This window comes from Protopterus annectens, chromosome 8.part0, assembly GCF_019279795.1.
Source record: "Protopterus annectens isolate FY-2018-M chromosome 8.part0, PAN1.0, whole genome shotgun sequence".
Classification (NCBI taxonomy): domain Eukaryota; kingdom Metazoa; phylum Chordata; order Ceratodontiformes; family Protopteridae; genus Protopterus; species Protopterus annectens.
The window spans coordinates 1,510,524,384-1,510,541,431 of NC_056741.1; the positions used below are offsets into that span (position 1 = coordinate 1,510,524,384).

Consider the following 17,048-nt stretch of genomic DNA (forward strand, 5'->3'; position numbering starts at 1 on the left):
AAAGCAAGCAGCACTCAACTCAAACCATTTCTCCTTGCACTGCAGTTCTAATTATAGTTTATATTCAGCTTTATAAAATTACCAAGTAACATGCTGAAAGTAGCAATCTTTGTGATACCCCCACTTGTAAAAATGTTTCTTATCCAAAAAAGGCCTGACAACTAACTACTTGTTTCATGGGGAAGACATGATCAAAGTAAAATGAACAGTAAACAAGAAAACAAGCTCAAGATAAATTGCTTAAAGGATTACTGCACAAGTTATAGACCACACATGATAGATTGGCAGTGTAGTTTACGTGTAAAGCTTGCAAAAATGACTGCAAGTCTCCAACAAATGTAATGAGCTTCTGAAAATACTGTAATCCTGTCCTTTATTACAAATACTGTCATATGCATTTCAGTATCAAAGACGTATACGTTATCTAGTTATGTAAATATTCTCTGCTTGGCAACAACAAAAAGGCTTTCAGTGTTGGTAATTATTTAACAGTATGCTTATTAAAGCTTACTTGCATCTTACAATCTCAGAGAAGCTTACCTGATGGTCGCTAAAGCATTGCTACTTAAACACAGAGCAACAGGACACTGCAACAGCATGCATTTTCCGAATAATAAGCATAAATCAACAGTAAAAAAAATGACAGAAAACCAGAATATTTTGCAAAATCAAGGACAGCTGAAAAGCCACTGTCATACTTGTGTCTACCTTGGATGGGGGAATACCCTGCACACTTACACTGCATAACTGCTGCTTGCCTTGCTTGGACACATCCATAGTCACTACATGGGGGAGTGGGGTGCAACAAGTGTGTCACAATTTGAAGTGCCTCTGGCTGACGGTGATGGCTCTGACACTCATTCCTCTCAACCTCAGAGCAAGAAATCTGGACAAAGTCATACACAGAAGTGTGGGACACAGGCCCAAAAGTAAGGGCAATTTTTAAATATTGCTCTTATAAACTTAGAAAGATAATAGAATAGTAGTATGTCTTGCAATAGTGTGAGTTTTCTGAAGGGTATGAAATCTGAAACTCAAATGTCTGTCATTATTTTCTAACTTCAATCTTTAATGATTTGCCACTAATTTGCCAGAAAACCTCAATTTTATGAAAAACGGACCAAAAATGCGATGCAAAAATATAAAATTGCCACACAGTACAGCTGAGGGCCTGTCAAAGAAGGGAGACCTTTTTAATATTAGTACTGTTAACTTGAGCAGCTGACAAAATAAGAGAATCTACAGGCATTTCTGAAATAAAAGTAATCTAACTCTGATCATTACAGTTATTTATAATTGTAAACCCTCCATGTTTACTTCCAAAATTGCCATTTTGCGGAGGGATTATTAGGGGGAGGGCAACATTTTGAGCCAAAAATGGGGACAGTTGAGAGGTTTGGATATTCCTAATTCTATAAAGCGTTTTATTTGCACATACCTCTCAACCTCTTAATGCAGGACATCTGTACAAGACCAAATATATTGGGGGAACATACAAACAGTACTAAAAATTGCTCTTGTATAAACTTAAGACAGTTGATAGAATAGCAGGTCTTGCTTTAGCATGCATTTGTCTGAAGGTTTTGATGTCTGAAACTCAATGTCTGTCATTGTTTAGTGACTTCATTCCTAAGTGATTTGCCGGAAAACCACAAATTTTATGAGGAACAAACCAAAAATAAGAAGCAAACCTCTATTAATTCATCAGGACATTTGAGAGGTATAGTTCAGCCGGGGCTGTCTTTGAGTTTGCTGCCCTACCCCCCCTCACAAGATCACAGTTGAATGGAGCTTCCCCCTGCAGCCATTCCAATGTCCCATTCCTTGGTTATTTTGCCCCATTTACCGTAAACACTGTAATGTGCATACTGCTTTACTTCTGCAATGATTTGGATTTCATTTGAAAGTTTTATTTAGCATTTTACAGCACAAACACTAATAGATATCTGCTAAACAAAGCAATGCAGTCTCACAATGAAAATAGACTTAGCATTAAAACTTATCTGCCCTTGAAACTCACATTCATTGAAACAGCATTGAAACCCACATTCAAAGAAATGACATTTTGCTAGTGGCAGATAAAGATTAACTTTGGGCTGTTTTTAAATCATAAGCCCATTGCTCATGAAACATACATATGCTCTTTGATGTACCTTCCTTCTTCTTTTGGCTTTTCCTGGTTAGGGGTCGCCAGAGCAGAAGTCTGGTCCACTAATGATCGGCAGTAGATTTTTACGGTGCCGAGTTGCCAGCCCGACACCCAACCTTTAACGAAGGCACACCTATTCACGCATGTCTTTCGAATGCCACTCTACAGCAGGGAGGACATGCAGACTCCACACAGAAGGCACTCCAGTCGAGAATCGAACGGGAGTACCTCTTGCTGTGAGGTGACAATGCTACCCCTGCACCACCCCGGCTTCTTTGATGCACATTCCAGATTGTATTAAATTATATTCCTTGTACAGTACAATTGTTAGAGGGCATTTTAAATGTATTGTTTTGAACATTTTTCCAGTAAACAATGAAACAAAATGCATGCACCGATAATGACAAAACTGCCCAATTCAGAATATTTCCATCATAAAAGTCTACTCAAACTTCTACAGTCCACCAGTATCAGTAAATATGCACAATCCTCTGAAGAAGTAAAAGTCATCAAAATAATTCCACATTGAATAGATCTGTAACTAATGAAGAGGTTGCTGCTAGCAAACAACTTTATATTTCATTGTTTCATCTACAAATAAAATGCCTGTTGCCCTTAAGGAATAAATTGCTGGTAATATTGCAATAGGGAATGGATGGCAAACTAATAACAGGTTCATAGATACTTGGCATCTTCGACCAAAAAGGACTGCAGCATCCACCCCATTTACAACGCAGTACAGTATCAGCAATGCATCTATCTACTGTGGGAGTAGAACCCACAGCCTTCTGCATCAAAAGCAAGTACATTACCTGTTGTACTATTAACAATGCAAGCAGACTCACCATAAGCAGCACTAAACTTTTGTTACCCTGCAGCTCTCAGCTCCTTGTAAAATCTACTCCACACTCAGCTGTATCTCTGAACTTTGCAGCACAAGAAAACTGGAAAAAGCCACAATTTATTGCGGGGGGACAAAAGCCTCAAAACCAGGAACACATTTTAAACATTGCTTGTATAATGTTGGAAAGGTGCTAGAATAAAATGCTGCGTTACCACCATACATTTCACTACCAAGACTTGAACGCAGGACCCTGTGCAAAACAGTCAGAGCAACATACTACTATGCCAAATCAGCTGTTTTGTGAAAGAAAGGAAGACAGACATAAATGGCTACCATTTAGTGAATTCAGTTCTCAACATAGCTGTCAACCTCTTAGAACAAAACACTTGAACAAAGCCAGTAATGGAGGAATACAGCCCCCCAGACATATTCAGTGAATTCAGTTCTCACCATAGCTCTCAACCTTAGCACAAAAAACCTGGCTACCCTCATCCACAGCCTTGGTGACTGCCTCAAATAAGTCATCAAGGTTCAGCAGGCAGGATCTCCCCTTGACAAAGCCAAACTGTGTGGGGTCAAGAGTTTGGAGCTTGACTATATCTTTAAGCAGGTACATGATGATGCGCTCCGTAACTTTGCATACCAGGCTTGTCAGGCTAATGGGGTGATAGTGCCCAGGGTCTATAGTTGCTCACCCTTTATGCAGTGGGAAGACTGTAGCAGTCCGTTATTTGTTAGGGACATACCTGAGGTAAGGCTGTGATTGAACAGGGCACACATGTGGTGCCAGTTCATTTTGTAGCTCATGTAGGATGCAGCCAGGGATATTATCAGGTCCATCGTGGTTTTGGACAGTGCAGCTTTTGTCTGTGCTGCAGAAATGGTGGTACCAGGCTTTCATCTGGTATTGTGATTGGGCCCTTGGGGGGGGGGGGGTAAACTTGGCACTGAATCTGTCAGCCAGTATGTTGGCTAGATCTGTTGGATCGGTATAGGAAATGCCATTGTGCAGTAACTCAGAGCAAATCTGGGTATTGTCTTTGAGGTTTTTGATATAGCTATAGAAGGCTTTTTCGTTGTTTTTGGTGTAGGTCACAATTCTGCCTTCATAGCTGGCTTTAGAGGATTTGATGAGGCATCTCGGCTTTTTGTTGAGATTGATTCTTTGTGTTTCACTATTGCAGTCATCACTTGTGGGTTATCCCTGCTTGATAGCCCTCAGTCGGGCCAAATACCAGAGTAAAGCTTTTCACCTGCGCCGGCTGCTGTTGTCTGCAGACTGACGTCAGGTTGTCAGTGTTATAAAGGAGAGCAGCCGGTGCCATTACATCAGTCTTTCTTGTCGTGGAGCCCGAAGCAAAAGCAGTTTGCGTGTGTGCAGGTCTATTTTTGCCAGAGTGGAAGTTGCTTCCGAAAATGACTAAAGCTAAGTACCCCATTTGGGGACCTTTTTTCTTGCACTAACCAGTGTCAGAAAAAGTCAATAATTGTCTCCGCTGTGGAAAATAATTACCACACCGAGACTTCCATACTTTGTGCATTACTTATCTAGGCCCAGACCATGACCCCCCCCCCCCATTGTCGGTTCTGCACACTTTTCAATTCTGGGACTATTTGCCATAGAGCTGAATTTGTAGCCAGGCATTTCTGAAGTAGTTCCTCGCATTACAAAATGGCATCCATTGGTCAACAGTCTGCGGATATTCCCAAAAAACAAAAAGATAGAGAGGGACAGACCACACAAACTTAAGCTTGCTGACGACCCATCCCAGAAGCAAGTTGTCAGGTCTCAGGAATTCAGTGAGGCGCTTTCACAGCCACTGATGCCCAACTCGTTTCCTTTGCAGGCCTCTACCAAGACCCTTTCGGAGTCCAGTATTCCACTAGGGAATACTTAATCTGATCCCTCTGTTGTCTCCACTTCGGTTGGGTCCAGAGCTGCTATGCAGGTACCGTGTTCCGAGGAGGCTCTTTGCACAACCGATTCAAGGCAGAAACAGACGTCTTCACCTCTGACCACTGCATCCCAATGACAGATGGATTTATTAAGGTCTAAAAGCAAGACCACCCCTAAGAAACCAGTGTCTATTCGTCATCCTACTCCTCCTTCACCACCACAACCGATTCAAGGCAGAAACAGACGTCTTCACCTCTGACCACTGCATCCCAATGACAGATGGATTTATTAAGGTCTAAAAGCAAGATCACCCCTAAGAAACCAGTGTCTATTCGTCATCCCACTCCTCCTTCACCACCTCAGATGCCGTTACTGAAAATGGTGGAGGACCTCATCACTTTCATCAGGGGTAGCCATCATACCACTCCTTCTAAAAGAAAAAGGGATACTTCCCCTGAAGTTCACACACAACTGGATTCATAAATTTCAGACTACCTTGATTTAGATGAGGAACAGCAACCTCTCACCTCCTTTGAGGATTCTGATGCAGAGGAATCTACTCCTTCTGTCCCCCCCCCCCAGGATCTTTCATGTAGGGAAACACTACACACACTCAAAGCATTTCCACTAGGAAGCCCGAGATTATCCTCAGTCTAAGAAAAGACTAAGAGAATTTCTAGACCTTCCTCAGCACAGACCCTTGGCCATCCCTCCTATTCTGGATGTGGTGGATGATGATTTCAATGACTCTAGCCTCACCCCTGATACCCTAACCCTGCTCCTAAAAAGCTGATAGGTACTACAGGGTGCCTGATTCACATAATTGTTTGTTTAAAAACCTTGCAGCAAACCCAGAGATCATCACATCGGGGCCCAGAGGGGCCAAGGCTAACTCATCAAAAAACCCAGTTCCCTTTGACAAGGACTCAAGAGCACTAGACAGATGGGGTAAGAAAGTGTACACCTCCTTAACTTTAGCTATTAGAGCTCTTAACTGCCAGTTCCATATGCTAAAATATCAACAGCAATCCTTGAAACTTGCAAAACAAAAAATTTCATCTTTACCTGATACTAATACTTCCAAGAAGTTAGTAGATCTTCTGCACTCTTCTTCTCAAGTAGCTAAACACTCCATACACTGTGGATTTGATGCCCTAGAAGCCTCAAGTAGGGCTATTGTGGCAGGTTCAGTCATTAGGAGGAACACATGGCTAAAGGAACAGCCACTGCCTGATCATGTAAAATCTAGACTACTTGATGCCCCCCTGGATAAAGACCTCTTGTTTGGATCAAAAGCAGAGGAGGTAATCAAAAAGATGGAGGATAAAGCTAAATCTATGCAAACAGTAAGACTTCTTCCACTTCCAAGTTCAACCTCCCAGATTCCGCAGAAACTTTCCCTCTAAGCACTGGTCTTTCCCAGCCACCAACAGACAGGCTCAAGGGAGGCCTCGCAGGGACAGACCAGTTAGTCCACAAAACCAAGGCCAGCGAAGAACTAACAGTGGCCCTCCACCACTCCCACAGCAGGGAGTTAAGTCCACTCACTACTCTAAGAACGTCCAACGACTCCTACCCCACCTCCCATCAAAGGTTAGGAGGAAGGCTATCCCTCTACAAACTTGTCTGTCTGTAACAAAGGACCAATGGGTTTTACAAATCATTTTCCAGGGCTACAAATGTAGCTTCCCGCAAGTCCCAACCTTATCAGGTTATCCAAATCTATCTCTAAATCAGTGAGCAGAAGCATTAAAACAAGTGCACATACTCCCATGCCCCAAGGGGCAGTGGAGCCTGTACCACAGGAGCAAGCAGGAAAAGGATTTTACTCCAGACTCTGTTGCTAGTGCCAAGGAAAGAAGACACTTGGCGACCCATCCTCAACCTATCCACTCTATAAACACCTTGCTAGAGGTCCCAAAATTCAAAATGCTAACTCTTCAAAAACTTTTGCCAATGCTGGGCAAAAATGCATGGCTAGCCACTCTAGACCTGAAGGATGCCTACCTTCATATACCCATAAGGGAGTCTTACAGAAAATACCTACGCTTCAGAGCAGGTTCACAACATTTTCAATTCTCTGCGCTACCCTTTGGCTTATCTACGGCTCCCATGGTCTTCACAAAATGCCTGGCCCCAGTGGTTGCCTTCTGCAGACAGCAAAACATCCAGATTTACCCTTATCTGGACGACTGCCTAATACAAGCAGACAACAAAGAGAAGTTATTACAGGACCTGCCCTTTGTACAAGCAACCCTAACCTCTCTTGGGTTCACTATCAACAGTTAAAAATCAAAACTAAACCCCTCCAGGCAGATCACCTTCTTGGGTGCACTCCTGGACACAGCCTCCCAGACAGCCTTCCTCTCACCAGAAAAACAAAGCTTTCTGCCAAATTACTTTTCCCAGTTAGCTCTCAGAAAAAAACTCACAACAAGGAAAATTCTGCAGGCAGTGGGTTACATGTCATCCTGCATTCTAATGATCCCCCTAGCCAGGCTGCACATGAGAAAACTCCAGTGGTTCCTAAAGAACCTTTGGTGCCAACACTCACAATCTATGGAGACCACTCTCCCCCTCATTCCATTCATAAGGGACTAGTTTCTTTGGTGACCAAAGGCCTGCACTCAGAACAAGGGCCTTCCCTTCACCTACCTACCACAAGGTCAGACTATCACCACAGATGCCTCAGACCTAGCGTGGGCCGCTCATTTAGACACCCGGTGCACCAAAGACTATTGGGACCTCAGGCACCTTCATTGGCACATCAACCTAAAAGAAATGATTGCAGTTCACAAGGCTATCACATCCTTCCAAGACCACCTAAAACCAGGGGGTCCTCCTCATAAAAACAGACAATACCACAGTCGTGGTACATCAACAAGCAGGGAGGGATACACCCCCTACCCTGTCTGCAGACTAGCCATGACCCTCTGGCAGACAGCCTCTTCCATGGGCCTACACCTGATAGCCCAGTACATCCCAGGAGTAAACAACACCCTAGCAGACCATCTAAGCAGAAACTACTTAGACCCCCACGAGTGGAACCTCCAGAAGGGGACATTCCTCCAAATCACCCAGGCCTGGGGGACACCGGAGGTGGACCTCTTAGCCTCCCAACACAACAATCAGCTCCAAAAGTTTTGCACAAGGGAGTTCCACTCCATAGCTTGGAAAGTCGATGTTCTTTCATTCCAGTGGACCAATCTCTTTATTTATGCATCCCCCACCCTTGCTCCCAAGGGTACTGCTCAGAATAAGGCAGGAAGGACCAAAAGCCATCCTTATAGCACTAGATTGGCCCAGGCAACATTGGTACCCCTTGCTGCTCAGCTTGACCAAGGAGTCTTATAGGCCCCTGCCATTAACTGCAGACCCCCCTGACCCAAGCCAGAGGGGAGATTCTACATCCAAACCTGCACACACTCAAACTTTCTGCATATTTTATCCCCCAGGGACCAGTTTCTTTGGTGGCCAGAGCAAGCAGGGCCTAGACATTATTAAGGAAGCCAGAAGGCCCAGCACCAGGAAATCTTACTCAGAGAAATGGAAAAGATTCAAGTCCTGGTGCCTATCTAAAGGTCCCAGCTGTCCCTTCCACTTATTCTGGACTACCTAGCGGAGCTACATAACAAGGGCCTCTCCTTTTCCTCCATAAAAATCCATGCCTCAGCCATTTCAGCACACTTTCATGCTGAACAGCCTGTCTTCTCTCACCCTTTGATTAAACAATTCCTCAGAGGTATATTTAACATTAGGCCCCCTAGAAGGGCACCCACTCCAGCCTGGGACCTGAACTATGTCTTAGAAAAACTGACATTGCCTCCCTTCGAACCAGCTGCATCAGCAGACCTAAAACACTTTTCCTGGAAGACCGGCTTCCTCTTTGCTATTACTTCAGCTAGGAGGGTGTCAGAACTTCAAGCACTTATGACCACTGAACTCTTCATTATCTGCTATGCAGACAGGGTGTCTCAGTGCTAATCCCTCATTCATGCCATAGGTAGTATCAGATGTGACCCTAAACCAGGCTATTCATTACCCCACCCTTTTTCTAAACCCTTAGAATAAAGGGGAGATAATTCTGCACACACTGGATGTCCACAGACAGTTAAGATACTACCTGGACAGAACAAAGTGCATTTGGAAGACTAATCAACTGCTGGTTGCCTTAGTCACAGGAAAAAAGGGGAAGCTTATCTCTAAACAGACCATTTCCAAGTGGATATCTCACTGCATACAATTCTGCTACACTTCTCATGGAAAAGCTCCTCCTAAATCTATCAGAACACATTCCACTAGGGCAGCCTCTACTTCCACTGTCTTCCTTAGATGAGTACCCACCAGGGACATCCTGGAACTGCCGCTTGGACCTCGGTCCACACCTTCACCAAACACTACCACCTGCTTCTGTTCTCCAGGGCTCGGGCAGGCTTTGTCTCTGCAGTTCTGCAAGGCATGCTAGCTCAATCCTAGGAATTTCATACTTCCATTCTCCTTTTCCTCAGCATTGGGAATCCTCCCACAAGTGATGACTGCAACAGTGAAACATGAAGAACATAGTACATTTGTGTACACTTACCATAAATGTAGATGTTTGAGTGTATTCACTGTTGCAGTCCTATTTTCCCTCCCACCTTCCCCCTTAATCTTGTCCTTTTTGGAGATTAACTGCCATACTTGTGGCCTTGGGCCTCCACAGCCTCTTTAAACATTTCCTCAAGGTGTTCCTACAGGTTAGGGCAAGACAGACTGGTGCAATGGCACCGGCTGCTCTCCTTTATACCACTGACGACCTGATGTCAGTCCGCAGGCAACAGCAGCTGGCTCAGGGGAAAAAGCTTTATTCTGGTATTCGGGCCGACTGAGGGCTACTCAGCAGGAATAACCCACAAGTGATGACTGCAAGAGTGAATACAGTCTAACATCTACATTTATGGTAAGTGTACACAACTCTACTTTTTCCAGTCTTGTGACTTCATTTTTTGCTGCAGCAGTTTCTTCCTTCTGTTGTGGAGTTCATTGATGGCTGGGGACCAATCCGATTGGCTTCCTTTTTTTTGGAGGAGAGCGTCTTAGTTCAATTTGGTATGGTTTTGTTTTAATGTCTCCTCTGAAGTAGGCATAGAATTGAACAGGTGCTTGGGCCAGCACTGAGACCAGCTTGTCAGGACTGCTGCAGGGTACTTGAGTTGGGGCATTGTTTAAAAATATGGTGGCTGCTTTGATGATGATCTTCTACAGTTAGCTGTTGTCCAGGGACAATTGAATATGCTATTTTGGTCAGTGGATGGGCTGATCAGCAGGCACATGGAAAATGTATTACATTGTTAAAAATAGGCTGTTTTATATACCAGTAAGGCTGTCTAGAGTTGTCTTCTTTGAAATAACATCTGGTTTGGGAAGGAAATGGTTGAAAGGACATTTTTAATTTCAGCCCACTGCAAGGTTTATAATAACTTTCAGTGATACGTAACCAATCATGTCTTGTTAATTGACTATATGCCAGACACCATAGGCCGTTATAGTAGACACTTTAAGGCAAGATGAGTACAGTAACCCACTTTGAAGTGTGAGGTAATTTGTCCTTTGCAAGTTAGTGCATTTTTTAAGGTTGGTTCATTGAATTCTGTAGTCTCCTGGAATATAGCAGATTTTTTGGGAAAAATATGTATTATCATAAATAGACTTGATAACCTAATAAATTTGTAATAGAGTTCAGCTTTGCCAGATGAGCTTTGTTGTAGTGTCTGGTGTTTTTATGCCTTTCAGCTAAAGTGAGAAAAATGTTCTGGAAAAGGTATTTTGCAGTGTTATAAGATTGAGAATGAGACCGGCTTTAATGTGCCGTCATTCTTCCTTTGCCTTACTAGTTTGCCTCAGCCTTGAAGGGGTTACTGCTGGGGCAGCAGTGGTTGCTGCAGAAAGAGAGTCTGTATCAGTAAGCAGAAACAAGTCGGCAGTATTAAAAACTGTTTTCTACTCTCTCATGATGTATTTTGGTGAGTGTGTTCTATCATTGGAGTAGAAGTTATGCAGTAAATATTTCCCTTGCAATATGCCAGTGTAAAGCAAGCTGCTTTAGTGTGCTGTAAGAAGTCTGGACATTAACAGCAGCCTTTCCTGTCTCTCTCTCTCTCATTCCCCTTGTAGCCGCTTGCTCCTGTGGTGTGTGTGCAACATGGAGGGAGGATCTGGAGCCGCTCTTCCCAGTGCCTATGCAGCTGCTGTCACAGCGGGGATACTGGGAACCAGAGTCCATGCTGATGAGGCTGAGAGGTCAGTACATTTGTTATTTTTCTCAGATGTGCATTAAATAAACAAATGTTTTTCTTCCTGAAGTGAAAGCATAAACCTGAAAAGACGGACTGTAAAGGTTGTTGATCTCTGTATCATACTTTTTCCTGGTGTGGGATATACATACTAAAATAAGTCAAATGGATGAAAATATAGTTTCCAAAAATAAGTAGTACATCTGTTTTCTTGTTGTAGCAGCTGTGGTCTTTAATAACCTAGATGTTAAGTTCTGACGTCTTATTTATGTTGAAAGCATGACTCGGTAGTTTCTGCTAAGATTTCTTTTTTTTCCTCCATATTTTGAGATTGTGTTGCATTTAAGGTTGCATGTGAGTTGTAGGTCCCTTTTGGAATATTTACCTGCCAGTATATTGTGTTGCTTCACATTTTCTAGTAGATTCTTCATGTAAAGAATAATCCTGTACTCTAGCGTCTAAAGGTGCAGTTTGTCTCATGACTCACTCCATGAAGCGAAATTCTTTCTTTTTTCTCTTTGTATACGCCTACTAGTGTGTCTACTTGCATGTGGGTACATGTTTTATGTTCTCTTTCCAAGTACATAGAGATTGCAGTGCTATAGAGTTGCACAGAAAGGAGTAATTTCCCAGCCTGCACAGACTTCTCTGGTGTCACCTCTTGCTTTGCTGGTGTGGCAGCCTTAGGAGTGAGATTATAGAGTACTGCAGGTTTAACTGGTTGAAGTAAAATGAGTGTCTGGTAGACAACTTTGCAGTAAGCAGGGTTTATGAGTTTGAGTGAGAGACTGACTGTGGGTGGTGCTCAGAGGGATGCATCAGGTGTGGAGGCAAGCTTGCCTGTCCTGCATCCCTGCTCTTTCCGTGTGTACTGTGGAACACAGCAGTGCTTCTGTCAACCGTGGTGTTTCATCTTATTAGGCCAGACTGTGTCAGTCCTTCACATCTTTCAGTACCCACCTGTATACAGGTTGGGGAATAATTTTCAGATTTCATGCAGGTGAAGTTACTGGCATCAGCTGAGAACATGCGTTAGGCATGGTATCATGGATTTAAATGATGTCCAGGTCTATGAACAAGGTGGGGGGGAGGGGGTTTCTTTTGGAGTTGATGTGTATTGTGAAATGTCTACTGAGTGTTAGCTTTTTGAGAATATATCGACAAATATTCAAATGCTACTTTCTTGGTATTGAAACCTGTCCCCTTGTTGAAGCTCTGATTTGGTCTTATGGAGACTGATGTTGATTTTGAAGATACTGAGGTCATTGACTTGGGATTTACCCTGGTCTAGTTTAATTGTTTTGGGTGTCCGTTAATTGCCTGTTGTACAAAATGACACAGAAGCACTGCATTTTCACTGAAAGTGAAATGACCTTAACCATATTGATACCACAGAGATTTGTGTTCATTATATTTGGAAGCTTTGCAGGTCAGGGTAGATTGTATGCTGACAAAAGTACTTTTGAGTAATTGTCACTGAAGGCTTCATAAATTGATAAGCAGTTGCTGTTTAGTTAGCAGGCTATACTTTGCTTTGTTTTACTTGTTTCATGTAAAACTAGTTTATAAATGTTGACTATAGTAGTGTTGTGCACTGTGGTGGTCTTATTTCCATTGTAGTATAAAGCAGTGTCAGTAAAGCTACCCAACCAAAAAAGTAAGCACTAACCACACACACACACACACACACACACACACACACACACACACACACACACACTTCACTAAAGTGTGCAGATGCCCTTATTTTGACCTGATGAGTTATATATTTCTACTTTCCACCCTGTCATCTCCCTCGGTACAGAAATGCTTGGTAAGGTTCTGAATAGAATCGAGTGCCAAGCTTTTTTATTAAGTGCAAGGTGAGGATCTGCATTGTTCTTTACCAGTGCAGGAGTGCAGAACATGGTTCCATATTTTACTTTTTTCTTACAGCAATCTGAGACAGTATTCTGCTGTGTGCTTCTTGTGTAGTGGTACAGAAGAGGGTGCTGCAAAGTTAATTGCTTGAATGGGAAGTGCTTGGAAATCCTGCCCTATGCTTTTACATGGACAGTGTTCTTTGTCCCTAAAGGAATACAGGACAGAATTTGTGACCATAGTTCATAAAGAAAGAGCAGCAGAGGATTGTAGTTCTACCATGTGATTCTCTTCCTCCTGTCTTGGAGACGGGATTATTCTTCTACGTCCTCTTGCTTCCAGCTTGTATTTAAAGGCATATAACTATAAGATATTCTTCATGTTTCACTGTTGCAGTCATTACATTTAGGTTATCTGCTTGCAGGTAGCCCTCAGTCAGCCTGATTATCAAAGTCTTGGGTCCTACGTTGGTAGCTGTCTCATCTTCCATGACGTCAGGTAGTCAGGGGTATAAAGCATGCAGCTGACACCATTACATCAGTCTTTCTTGCTATGCAGTGCCTGAAGCAGCTTGCAAGTGCTGGTTGGCCGACTCCTGAAATTTTCGTTTTCGAGTTTCAGATCCAAAGTCTTTTCAGCTAAGTACCCTGTTGGGGAACCTTTTTCTTGCTCTAAACCAATGTCAGTAAAAGTTAACAATTGCATTTCTTGTGGAAAGCAAATACCTCATAAAGATTTTCATTTGCACTGCATTCCTTGCTGAGCCCCAGACCACGACGTACCTCCCTGTCGATTTTATGCCATATTCAAACCTCGAACTGTTCGTCGTTGGTTAATTTTCACATCTAAATATTTTGGTACTAAGTTAAATTATCCAGAAATGGCTTCGGTAAGCCACCCGACTACCGACATTCCGAAAAAACGCAAAGATAAAGACAGAGACAGTCCGCATAGGTCCAAAGCTGCCGACAATGCTTCTCCTAAGCTAGTCGCCAGTTCATCGGTACTCAGGTGCTTTCGCAGCCCCTGATACCCGCTACTTCAGATTCGCAGGCCTCTACTGAGACCCACTCGGAGTCCGGTATGCTGCGAGATGCTTCGACTGTGGAACCTGTGGATGTCTCTACATTGGATGAGTCTGGAGCCGCTGTGCAGGCACCGGCTTCTGAGGATGTATTCAGGCCTACTGACTTGCATAGTAAACAGACGCCACCTTCTTCTTCAAGGCCTAAAACTCGATCCATGCCTAGAAAACTGACACCCAGACCGCATGGTCAAGTCCCCTATGCCTAAAAAACAAATGATAAGAATGGCTGAAGACCTTATTACTCTAATCAGGGAAACCCACCCTTCTCCCTCTAAGAGACCTAGAACTGATTTTCCTTCTGATTCTTCTGATCAGGACTCTGAAATTTCTGTTTTCTCTAATGACCAGGAGTTGCCCTTAAATACCCAAGAGGATTCTGATGCAGAGAACTCCATTCGCTCTGCTTCCCCTCCAGAGGATTTCTCTTTTGGTGAAACTTTGCATACTCTTAGGGAACATTTCCACTGGGAAAGCCAGGATTACTCTCCAAAAGAGGCTTAGGGAATTCTTGCTCCTACGTCAACAGAGGCCTTTAGGATTTAAAGGAAGCCTACCTGCACATCCCAATAAGGGAATCTTGCAGAAGATACTTACGCTTCAGAGCATTCTACATGCACTGCCCTTTGTTGGCTTATCTACTGTGCACAGGGTATTCACAAAGTGCCTAGCTCCAGTCATTGCATTTTGCAGGCAAAGAAATATTCAAATATACCCATACCTGAACGATTGTCTAATTCAGGCAGAAAGCCAGGACAATACTATTAAATCATCTGGCATTTGTAAAGAAATTACTAACTTCTCTGGGGTACACCATAAACGAAAATAAATCACATGTAGTACCCTGTCAACAAATTGTATTCCTGGGAGCAAGCTTGAATACAACTTCCCTGATGGCGTACTTCACGCCAGAGAAACAAATTCGTTTGACAGCCTACTTCAAACTACTGGCCACAAAGACCCGGCTGTCTGTAAGGAAAATTCTGCAAGCCTTGGGGTTCATGGCCTCTTGCATTCTACTAATTCCTGCATATGAGGAAACTACAATGGTATCTAAAAAGCCTATGGTGCCATCATTCTCAGGACCTAGAATCAATGATTCCTATCATACCTTGTATAAAGACAGAGTTCCTTTGGTGGGCAGAGGCCTGCCACCAAAACAAGGGACTGCCATTCACTCTACCCCCTGCCGCCAAAACCCTAACAACAGACTCATCAGACTATGCATGGGGGGCTCACTTGGCAGGGCAATGCATTCAGGGCAAGTGGAACCAGAGTCAAATGCACCTGCATGTCAATCAAAAATGTTAGCTGTACAGAATGCTCTGACAGCCTTCAAGGACCACATTCTTCCAGGACAATTGTTGGTAAAGATGGACAACACACCACTGTTATGTGGTACATAAACAAGCAGGGGAGAACCCATTCGTATCCCCTCTGCAGACTAGCCATGGCTCTGTGGAACATGGCCTTAAGCTACCAAGTGCACGTACAATCTCAATTCCTGCCAGTCAAGCTAAATAAACTGGCAGACCTTAGCAGAAATCTCATGGACCCACACGAGTGGAAACTGGAACCAAAGATATTCAACATTTTGAGAATCAAATGGGGGAGCCCAGAGATAGACCTGTTTGCCTCCCCTCAGAACTACCAATTGGACAAATTCTGCACAAGGACTCCTCACAGACAAGCTTAGAAAGTGGATGCCCTGTCCTTCAGTTGGAAAAACCTGTCAGTTTATGCCTTTCTCCCCTCTCCGCTTCCTCTCCTTTTCAAAGTGCTACTAAAGATCAAACAGGACAAACCAAGGACAGTACTTATTGCACCAGACTGGCCACACCAACACTGGTGTACCCCCTCTTGCGCAGTGTGTCACTTCTGGAACCATGGCACCTGCCTCAGACACCTGCCCTGCTGTCCCAGCAGGAGGGCCAGATTCTGCACCCACAGCTTCAAACCCTGAACCTTGCAGCCTGGCTAATTACATGACCTCTCCTTTCCCATTCCTCAGTAAGCAAGTGTTGGATGTCATTCTGGAGGCAAGGAGGCCTAGTACTAGAAAGTCTTATGCTGAAAAATGGAAGAGATTGTGTTTTTGGAACCAAACACAGGGGATGGACACAACTGTGCCCAATTTACCACTCGTTCTTCAATACTTAACTGAGATGCTTCACAAGGGCCTTTCCTTTTCTTCCATCAAAATTCATGCCTACGCCATCTCAGCTCATTATAATACAAAGCCACCTCTCTTTTCTCATCCACTGCTGAAGCAATTTCGCAGAGGGGCCAAAAACTTAAGACCACCCAGGAGAGCCCCTACTCCAGCCTGGGACCTTAACTTTATATTGGAAAAGCTCGCTCTACCTCCCTTTGAGCCAGCTGCAAATGCAGAGTTGACTTTCCTTTTTTGGAAAACAGCCTTCCTCCTAGCCATCACTTCAGCAAGAAGGGTATCTGAATTACAGGCCCTCATGGCAGTGGAGCCTTTCATCATCTTTCATAAGGACAGGGTGTCCCTCAGGACCAATCCCTCCTTTATGCCCAAGGTGGTATCCAGTGTGGCCTTTAATCAGTCCATTCATTTGCCAACCTTCTTTTCTGATCCACAACAAAGGGGAATGAATACTGCACTCCTTGGACATGCACAGACAGCTTAGATTTTACTTGGACAGGACTAAACCTCTCAGGAAATCTGAACAGCTGCTGGTTGCATTTGCTGCAGGGGCAGAGGGGAAGACCATTTCAAAGCAAACCATTTCTAAGTGGATAGGCCATTGCATTCATTTCTGCTATAAGTATCATGGAAAACCTACCCCACATGGGATAAGACCACATTCGACAAGGGCTGCATCTACCTCTGCAGCCTTTCTCAGAGGTGTCCCTACCAGGGACATTCTAGAAGCTGCTACCTGGAGTTCTGTACATACCTTCACCAAGCATTA

The 17,048-nt window shown here is 43.7% G+C and overlaps 1 protein-coding gene across 1 annotated transcript in view; it reads left to right on the forward strand.

Annotated features, from left to right (window-relative positions):
- ARHGAP32 (Rho GTPase activating protein 32) overlaps nt 1-17,048 on the forward strand; it is a 3,207,216-nt gene that overhangs the window by 471,627 nt on the left and 2,718,541 nt on the right. The window contains exon 4 of the mRNA XM_044081098.1: nt 11,044-11,169. Within this exon, the coding sequence (XP_043937033.1) occupies nt 11,072-11,169 (98 nt within the window). The 5' untranslated portion in view covers nt 11,044-11,071. The remainder of the gene's footprint in view (nt 1-11,043; nt 11,170-17,048) is intronic.